At 62.0% G+C, this 9,761-nt stretch overlaps 2 protein-coding genes across 2 annotated transcripts in view; one reads left to right on the top strand and one right to left on the bottom strand.

Annotated features, from left to right (window-relative positions):
- Positions 1-3,025, top strand: part of GAMT (guanidinoacetate N-methyltransferase) — a 4,078-nt gene extending 1,053 nt beyond the window's left edge. The window contains exons 3-8 of the mRNA XM_024739999.1: positions 7-91; positions 998-1,143; positions 1,354-1,417; positions 1,705-1,772; positions 1,955-2,065; positions 2,623-3,025. Of these exons, the coding sequence (XP_024595767.1) occupies positions 7-91; positions 998-1,143; positions 1,354-1,417; positions 1,705-1,772; positions 1,955-2,065; positions 2,623-2,763 (615 nt within the window). The 3' untranslated portion in view covers positions 2,764-3,025. The remainder of the gene's footprint in view (positions 1-6; positions 92-997; positions 1,144-1,353; positions 1,418-1,704; positions 1,773-1,954; positions 2,066-2,622) is intronic.
- Positions 3,026-3,609: 584 nt separating this feature from the next.
- NDUFS7 (NADH:ubiquinone oxidoreductase core subunit S7) lies at positions 3,610-9,151 on the bottom strand. Its single transcript, XM_024740033.1, is given in 8 exon segments — positions 3,610-3,779; positions 4,324-4,412; positions 5,219-5,281; positions 5,283-5,383; positions 6,685-6,802; positions 7,322-7,390; positions 8,071-8,104; positions 8,764-9,151. Coding segments are annotated over 8 exon segments (582 nt in total). The 5' UTR covers positions 8,774-9,151; the 3' UTR covers positions 3,610-3,681.
- Between the last annotated feature and the right edge of the window lie 610 nt (positions 9,152-9,761).

Below are 9,761 nucleotides of genomic sequence, written 5' to 3' on the forward strand. Positions count from 1 at the left end.
GACACGCACCTGCAGATCCTGGGCAAGCCGGTGATGGAGCGCTGGGAGACCCCCTACATGCACGCGCTGGCGGCCGCCGCCGCCTCCAGAGGTAGCCCCCGCCGGGCGCGCGGGGTTGACCGAGGCCGGGCCCGCTGGGGCCCGGCGCCCGCCCGCTCTCCAGCGACGTGGCGGAACCTCTGCGCTCCTCTCTTTCCTCGCCCGGAAAACGGGGCCGCTCGCGAGGGCAGCGGGGTAGTCCTGGGGCGCTGCGGGCGCCCTGAGTACCGGGAACCCTCTCTCCGGGAGGCACCGAGGCCCCGACCCCGGGAAGGGGTCGGGGTGGGCCGGGGGATGGGTTCTCAGCCGCGGAACTCAGCCGCCGGACCCCACCCGAGGTCGAGGACAGGGGAGTGGCGGTCTGCCGAGGTGCTGCCCAGGCCCACGTGGGTAATGCTCCTGCCCAGGAGTCGCGGGAGGCCCTGCCCTGGCTAAGAATAGCTCTGGTAACGCTGAGGCCTGGAGACAGCTGTCGGGGGTGGCCCTGCACCTGGTGTCAGAGCCCGCGGGGTGCCGAGGGCTCCCCACGGCCCCCAGAGGCCGGGTGCACCAGCTCTGGGCCTGTGTTCCCATCTGGCAAATGGACACAGCCAGTGTCCCTGCATGGTTAGGGCGTTTCTCCGCTCCTCTTTGACCCAAAGGGGCTCGACCCCTGCCCCTCACTGTTCCAGGCCTGGGCCTTGAATCCTGGTCCTCCCTTGACCCCGTGGGCCAGCCCAGAAGACGCTGTCCGTGGCCTCCCCGGCAGGCCACCCTCTCTGGCTACTGGCCCCGGGCCCACGCTGTTCCCTCTCAGGGCTGCTGTGTTCTGTCCCACCCCCCACCTTTGCTCTGCCAACCTGTCGCTCCTAGTAGCAGTCGTTTCTCTCTGCCAAGGCCCTGCCCCCGCGCCCCCTCCTCCAGGCAGCCTCCTCAGCCCCACCCAGTGTGTAAGGTGTGGCCCCCTCTGTCTGCCCAGGGGGCCGGGTGTTGGAGGTGGGCTTTGGCATGGCCATCGCAGCTACGAAGGTGCAGGAGGCCCCCATCGACGAGCACTGGGTCATCGAGTGCAATGAGGGCGTCTTCCAGCGGCTCCAGGACTGGGCCCCGCGGCAACCACACAAGGTGCCTGCCTCTGCCCGAGGTCCCGCTCCTCATGCTCCTTAGGGGGAAGGCCCTGCCCGCGGAGTGGGCTGGGGACCTGGGGTGGTCGCAGACTTGGGGGAGGTGGTCTTCTCTCTTGGGAGTTCCTCTGCCCCCTCCCTTGCAACAGGTGGAGAAGTCCTGGGCCCCCTTTGACCCTCAGCCTTCTCTTCCTTTCTCCCCTGCACCAAGGTGGTTCCCTTGAAAGGCCTGTGGGAGGAGGTGGCGCCCACCCTGCCAGACAGTCACTTCGATGGTGAGGGGCTCTGGGCACTGGGCGGGGGGCCTCTGCCTGGTTTGCCAGCCCCTCCTTTGCCTGCTTCTGAGGCACACATGCCTTGATGTGTCACTGGGGTGGCACAGCCCGGGGGGCAGGCACAGACACACATACAGGAGCCTGGCACTCAGGTGCGTGGACATCTCAAGAACGACCGGATGGGACACAATTCGTAGGGGCAGCTGCAGCATAGCGAACTCTGGGTTCCCGGCCGCCTCAACTTGCAGCCAGTGTCCTGACCACGTGGCTTCTGTCCTCCCGAGCAGGGATCCTGTACGACACGTACCCGCTGTCTGAGGAGACCTGGCACACGCACCAGTTCAACTTCATTCGGGTAGGATCGCTTGCGGTGGGATGGGGTCTGCCAGCCCTAAGGTGGGGGTCAGCCCAGTGGGTGCGCCTGCCGTCCCCACAGGAGGCACCTCTCCTTCCGGCGTTCCTCTGACCTGGCGGGAGGCCTGCTGGGAACGCCTCTGCCCATCCCCACCTGACCACGGTCCCCCCAACCCCGGCCAGGACCATGCCTTCCGCCTGCTGAAGCCGGGGGGCGTCCTTACCTACTGCAACCTCACCTCCTGGGGGAAGCTGATGAAGTCCAAGTACTCGGACATCACCACCATGTTCAAGGTGCTGCAGCCTGGGCACTCCCTGCCCCGCCCCACGCCCCACCCCTGACAGCAACTTTGGGTGGGGAGGCAGATGGGGTCAGCTGAGACCTGGGGAGGGTCCCTTGCCTCTGGCCCTGGGGGCTCATCTCTTGGGTGGCCTCTGAGCCTCTACTTGTAAGTCAGGAGAGGTTTCTCCCTAGCTCAAGGACCTTAGATGGCTCCCAAGTGCCCTCAGGATACAGGGATTCAGCCCAAGGTCCCCAGGGGCATCCCCTCACTCTGCCCTTGTCCACTCAGGGTGCATCTTTATGGGTCTAGCCACCCCTTGTCTTGGGCCTTTGCCCACTCGGTTCCCTCTGCCTGCGAGGACGTGTGGGTGAGCAGCCTGTTGATACCCCATGACAGCCAGGAAGCTGTGTGTGGACACCTGGAGATTCCCACCCAGACCTGGGCTTCAACATTTTCTTAGCAGCCCCGCCCTGCCCCCAAGGGCCTTGGCACTTGTAGGGGTGGCTGGCAGGGTGCCTCCTGAGGCCCCAGGGCCCTGGAGGTGACTCGGCACCTCCCTCTGGCCAGGAGACACAGGTGCCAGCCCTGCTGGAAGCAGGCTTCCGGCCGGAGAACATCCACACACAGGTCATGGAGCTGGTCCCACCGGCCGACTGCCGCTATTATGCCTTCCCGCAGATGATCACGCCCCTGGTCACCAAGCACTGAGCCCACTGGGCCCACCGGCTCAGCTGCCCATGCCACCCTGGGGGCTCTGGGCTTCAGGAACCCCTAACCCCCAGACCCCTACTGAGCGCCTTCGTGGCCGGGAGTGCAGGCTCTGGCCCCTCAGCCCTGGTCCAGACCCACACCAGCCACATGACATCAACAAGCTTCCCTAACCTTCTCTGCAAGGGGACGGCCACTATCTTCCTACCATGGTCCTGAGAATGAAATAAACACTAACACTGGGTTTAGCCAGTCAGCACGAGGACACAAACGTGTGCTTGCTTTACTCTTCCTGCCCCTCCAAGAAAAAGTGAAAGGAAAGAAACCTGTTAAATTGACCACCACCGAGGCAGTGGCCCTACCACTCCAAAGTTTCTGATCCTGCCTCTGAGCCCCCCGCCGTGCCCACTGAAGACATTGCCAATTAGTCACCCGTGGCCCTCTGGTGGGCAGCTGGGGTCCCCAGAGAAGGTGGAACTAGGTCAGGACCTCATAGCAGGTGGCAGCCCCAAGGCCCAGACCCTCTGGTCCCACCCAGTCAGGCTGCACCACGATGCCTCGCTCTGAGTCGACGCCCCTCCAGCCCCAGCACAGGGACACCCTGGATCCGTCTGCCCTGGACCCTGGTGCCCAGCTGGTCGCCACGGTGTCGTCTGCTTCACCCCGACCCGCTCTTAGACGCGTCCACTCCCCTCCTTCATGGGTGGGGCCTCCCACTGGGCCACGCTGGGCCCGGCTGTCCACTCCAGGGGCCTCAGCATCTCCAGGCACAAGAGACAGGCCTGACCCCGCCCCCCTCCCAGGCCCCCACCCCGGCCCACACACCACGTGGAGCAGGGCCGCCAGGCGGATTTATGGGCTTTATTGACCGCCTCTGGGGGAACAGCGCAGACGCTGCAGGGCGGCCAGGCAGCGGCACTACCTGCGGTACCAGATCTGGAGCCTCTTCTCGCGCTTGATCTTCTTCTGCAGCTGCAGGATGCCATAGAGCAGGGCCTCGGCTGTGGGCGGGCAGCCTGGGGGGCGGGTGGCACCTCAGTCTTCCTGCCCTTCCCCCTCCCCTCCGCTCTGCTCCAGGTGGGGGCAACCAGGCCACTTCCCAGGGTGGGGAGGGGCAAGACAGGGCTCTGCACCAAGAGAGCTGGGGGGCTTGGCCCATCACGGGAAAGGAGCCAGAGGGGGGCAGGGTGGGCAGCTGCTGACCCCAGGGCCGACCTCCCAGCCAGGATGAGGGAGGCCTGGGCTACCCCTCCCAGGCCGAGCTGCCCTGTCCGTGGCCCTCCCGCCACGTGAACCGGCTCGGGACCCGGGAGGACAATGTGGGCTGCCTGCCAACCCCCAGGCCACGCCAGTGTCCGGTGAGGACCCTTGGAAAGGAATGGGGGCAGACTCTTCAGACTGGGAGACCCTCCAGAGACAGCGAGGGGGAAAGGCTGCGGTGTCACTCTTATTCTTGGACCCAAATCTGCTTATTCTTAAAAGGGGGCAAGCTGTCTCAGTGGGGCTGTGGGGATTCTGTGAATCGGGTGAGGGCCGCGTGGGCACCACCTGGGGGCTCACCTGGGACGTAGATGTCCACGGGCACAATACGGTCGCAGCCCCGCACTACAGAGTAGGAATAGTGGTAGTAGCCACCTCCGTTGGCGCAGCTGGTGGGGAGGGGAGCGCCAGCCGTGAGAGTCTCTCCAGCGACCCGGGCCTCCGTCCCTCCTTGCAGACCCCAACCCGCACCCCCTTCCAACCTCAAGCAGGTGCCAGGCGGTCAGGAAAAGGGCAAGACTGGGACACAAGTCACAGGAAAGACAGCGGCCACCTGAGACCTTCTGTGGGACTGGGTAGGACAGAAACAAACGGTGGGAATATAAACAGACGACCCTCAGTGAGAGAAGCCAGATGTGAAAGGACACAGCATGTGATTCCATTGATGGGAAACGTCCAGAACAGGCCAGTCCACAGACAGGGAGTGGGTTCCTGGTTGTCAGGGGCTGGGAGAGGGGGTGGGAAGTGACTGCTGTTGGGGACAGGGCTTCTATTGGGGAGATGGAATGCTCTGGAATTAGATAGAGGTGATGATTACACAACACTAAGAATGCATTAAAATCCACAAAATTGTACGTTTTGAAAGGGTGAACTTTGTAGTATGTGAATTCTACCTCAACCAAAAAAGTCAGGTGACTAAATGGCTTTTAATGATACGGAGAAATGAGGTGCTGGCTAGACGGTGAGGAGGCTGCAACGCACCCCCGCCCAGCAGGACGTCCTTCCTGTGGTCATAACACAGAGAAACAGAACGAAACTGGACAGGCTGTTGGGGTTGGGGAGCGACTATAACAGGACAGAAGGGGACGTTCTGGACAACCCCGATCAGAAAGCAGCACAGAAATGAGACGAAGAGACAAGCCAGCGTGTCACCGGCGTGTCTGTTGCTGGAGCCCCCGCCCCGCCGGGCACTCACCTCCCCATAGACACGACGTAGCGAGGCTCTGGCATCTGGTCATAGACCTGGAAGAGACAGGGGTCTGCGTGCAGCTCGAAGGTCCATGTCGTAGCGGGGCGCTGCCATATGCATCATCTCCACGGCGCAGCAGGCCAGGCCAAAGGTCATGGGCCACAGGGAGCTCTGCAGGGCGGGGAAGTCGGCCCGTGAGTGGACGAGTGGCCCACTGTGTTTAAAGAAATTGGACGATTTCACATAGAAAAATCTGTTTCTAGCCTTTTCTGGGCCCTGCCCACAGCAACCATGTGACCTCCAGACCCCGAAGGCCGCCCTGGACACTGGTCATCGGCCTGAGCCTGATGCCCCAGCCCAGGACTGTGTGACAGGAGGGCCAACTGAGTTAGGCCCATGGGTCTACACTTCCCAACAGCCACATTACCAAAAAGAAAAACAGACAAAAATAAAACCAAGTGCAATTAGCTTTAATAATATAGTCCACATAACTCAGCACATCCTAAATCCCGGCCTCCAACATGGGCACTTGCTGCTCTGAGTGCCCAGTGGCCACACACGGCACAGGTCTAGACCCTGGGGCTCAGCAACCTGGAGGGTCTTGTTCCCAACACCGCCTGGACTCAAAGTGCCAATTCCTCCCGGAAGCCCTCCTGGATGCCCTCTGACTTCTCTCCATCCTTTGGTGCCTGATATCGCCCCTGCCCCCACCCACAAGCTGTTCTCCACCAGAGCTTTCTCTGCTTGTCTGTGTCCAGTCTGGGATCTGGCCAAGGTCCCTGCTGTCCTGTGGATGACCCAATTCAGGTAACAGGGCTCGGGTCACACAGCAGGCAAGGGCTGCCCAACATGGCAGGGTCATGACTCCACAGCACACGGCCACAGCGACCATCGCCACCCTGGAGCTGTGGGCCTGGAGGGACACTCACTGTGGACTCGCTGGTCACACACAGACACCAGGACAGCACCAGCCCGCCCGTCAATGGGGGATTGTTACCCAGCTGGGCGCCCCGAGAGCACTGAAAGGAACCACTGTCCTGGGACAGAGGACACATGTCCGGGGGGAGACACGGACAAGCACGTGAGCGAGCAGACTGTCCCACGGCAGACGTGGGGGTGGGGTGGGGGATTAGGATATTTGCTGGGAAGGAGCTACTGTTTCCATCGTGTATTTCCAGTTAAAAGCATGGGTTTTACGTTAAGAGAGAAAAGAGGGGAATGAACAGAAGATGGAAGGAGAAGAACAGGAGGGAGGTGGCTCATCTTCTCTGGGGGCCGATGCGGGGGGCAGGGAGCACCGAGGGAAGTCAGGCCAGGAACTGCTGGGGGCAGGGCAGGGGTCCTGAGACAGAATCAAAGCCACAGGTCCCCACACGGAGGGGCCCTGGGGGAGTCCGGCCCACTCCATAGCCATGGGAGTGTGGCTGAGCAGCCAGAGGGGGCCCCATGGACGCAGACGAGGAGGGGCTCACCCGGCGGGCCCAGTTGATGAGGTCATCCAGCTTGGCCACCACATACTCGCCCCGGCTGCTGGGAAGGGCGGCGGATTTGGGGACCACGGCTCCGGCCTGGGACACGGCGGGGTGGGTGCTGGGCACGGGACACAAAGCAAGGGGAGGCGTCAGCCAGGCAGGTATCCTGGCCAGGCCCAGCCCAGAGCAGCCTCTCCGAGGGCAGGACAAAGCCGTGGTCACGGCGGGTCCCCAGAGCAGCACTGGGAGTAGCCGTGAGGCCAGGTCTGCAACGTCCCTGCGCCCCGGCCTGGGGCAGGACATGCCTGCTCGACACCGGAGTGAGAGATGGTGTGGACAGGCCTCTACCGCCTCACTGAGGCCCAGCAGGACCCTGTCCTCTCGGGGACTGTTTCCCCGTCTGGAAAACAGGCTCGGCTGACACACTCTTTAGCGAGGGCCCTCCTGGTCTGGAGTTGTGCAGCCATTGGCCTGGGCGCACAGGAGCGGGCTGGGCAGAACTCTGAGGGCAGGGACCCCCTCACATACCCCGCTGGGTGGTGGGAGTGCCCCAGAGTTGCCACGGGCTGCTGCTGTGCTGGGGTGGGGGGATGTGGAGACTTCAGGGTGTGTGGGCTCCCGGGAAGGCCGACCTCACCTGCTCGGGCTGTCAGCAGCCAAGCTCGGATGGACCCCACGCACTTGCAGAGCTGCGCCCACGCCGGAGCTGCGGGGAGACAGACTGCCCATGACTAGCAGCCCAGGGCGCCCCAACATGCTGTGACAGGGTTACCCCGGGGCCAGGATGGGGAAACTGACCAGGGGGTCTAACCCAGCCCACTGCCGGCTTTCGTAAATAAAGTTTTCTTGACACATAACCACACCTATTCACTTCCTTGGTGTCTGGGACTGTTTTTACAGAGGCAGAGCCAAAAACGTTTACCATTTGGCCCTTTAAGGAAAAAAAAAAATCTGCTGATCCCTGGTCTAGAGAGTGCCTGGTTTTCATTTGATACTTCCTTCATTTTCCCCGTCTTCCCTTTGCTTTGCAGTGTGTATTTTATCTGTAGGAAAAAGGCCGTATCAAAACAAACTCAGCCCAAATCCGAGGGCCTGGCAGCCACCTGCCTTCCCGCCCCAAGGAGGCCTACACGGGGCTGCCATCAGAGCAAACGTGCTGAATGCCTTTCGTGCGCCAGGTAGCGACTGGGCTCTGAGGGTACTAGGGCAGGCAGACGTGGGGCTGGATGCCAGGCGGCCCCTGGCCTGGTGCTGATGGAGGGCCCGCCCAGATCTGAGGCCCCCTGACAGCCCCCTCTGAGCCCCTCCCTGCCAGGGCCTCACTGCGGGGTGTCAGGATCAGAGATGCAGACACGCAGGCAGGCAGGCAGGCAGGCAGGCACTCACCGAAGAGCAAGGATCCCGCGGAGCAGGCCAGGAGCTGCAGAAAGAACCACAGGGTGGGGGCAGTGAGTTGTGGCAGCACCAGAGGCCACAAACGGCCCAGACGGTCCAGCCTCCAGGTGTTTGCCCGTCAGGCCCCCCACGTGGTGCACCCGCCCTCTCACCCTCAGTCTATCTACATTCCATTTAACAAACAATTGATAAAGAGCAATCTTTCAGGGGAATTCCCTGGTGGTCCAGTGGTTAGGACTCCACGCTTCCACTGCAGGGGGCCCGGGTTCGATCCCTGGTCGGGGAGCTAAGATCCCGCAAACCGCAAGGTGGAGCCAAAAAAAAAACAACCAGTGATCTTTCAGAATGTGAACCAGACAGTGTCATTCCCCTGCTCCCAACCCCACACTCCACGTCAGAGCCACCTTCCCTTTCCTCAGGAATGTCAGTGTCCCTCCTGTCTCAGAGCCTTTGTACTTGCTGTCCCCTCTGCCTGGAGCAGCACTCTCATGGGGCAGTTTTCAGCTCAAATGCCTGGGTCTACACTAGCTCCACAGGCCCTCTAGATCCTGTCACCCTGTTCTAACTCTATCCACATGTCCTCCTGTGGCGCCTGCCTCCCCCTGATGCTAGGGCTTCCCTGGGTTCCCCAGTGTGTGTCTCGGCCTTGGCTCAGCCTGACAGGCATGTGTCAAGTCAACAAACCCATAGACATCAGCGAGGCTCCAAGCCCTGGGTTGGGAGTTCCGGGGTTTCAGAGGCTGGGCAAGGAGTCCAGGCCAACGGCCCAGCCCCGGACTCTTGTGCAAGCTGTTCCTCTCTGAGCCTCAGCTCCCCCACCTGAAAATGTAGGGCTTTTGGTAACCTCAAAGCACAGTAAATGCCCTTCACCTCCAAGGTGAGGGGATTCCAGCCTCTGGACCAGACATTCTTAGCAAGGGGCCGCTGGTGAGGGTTCAGCAGACCGGTGAGCTTGCACGGGAAAGAAAAATGCCCTCTCTATTGTCACCAACGTCTTACTGAAAATTGGCCTTTCTTTAAAATCTGAGTGTAGCCAAAACCACACCAGTATTAGCGAGACCGAGGCTTTTCACCAACAGAAATGACAGTGGTTTCCTAACCCCGACATAGAGGCTGCAGCCAACCCTGTGTAAAGGAACGTGTCCACTTCTCACTCCTTCAAAGTCACAGCAGTAGGCAGATCCGTCACTAAACCTCGGCTTTCCAGGCATGAATAATGAAGCTCCCGGGCTGCGAATTGACCCCCGGTTCCCAGACAGAATCCTGGCAACTGTCAGTATAACCGCTTTCCTTTGCAACCCTGTGAATCCATCCTATGCGTTTAATCGCTAATCGGAGGAAAGGTCCCCGGAGCAGCCAGGGTTTGGACGCCTTCTCTGCAGGTGACCGTCCCCTTCCCGGGGTGGCAGGGTGCCCCGGGGTCGCGTCCCTGCCCGGACAGGCCGCGTGACCACCAGCGGTTCCAGCCGCTCTCTGGGCCTCAGTTTCCTCGGATGTCGGGGCTGCTGCCCCCTCGCCGCCTCCTCCCGGAAACTTCAAGGGCAGCATCCCGGGCCGAGCCTGGGTCCCTCCGGCTCCCGCCCCGGCCCCCTCCGAGGCTGGGAGCCTGCGTCGCCCTCGGCATCCGCTTTCCCAAGCGGCCGGGCGGAAAGGCGCCCGGACCGACCCAAGCCCCGACCCCG

Source organism: Neophocaena asiaeorientalis, unplaced genomic scaffold (genome assembly GCF_003031525.2).
Source record: "Neophocaena asiaeorientalis asiaeorientalis breed wild unplaced genomic scaffold, Neophocaena_asiaeorientalis_V1.1 scaffold469, whole genome shotgun sequence".
NCBI lineage: Eukaryota > Metazoa > Chordata > Mammalia > Artiodactyla > Phocoenidae > Neophocaena > Neophocaena asiaeorientalis.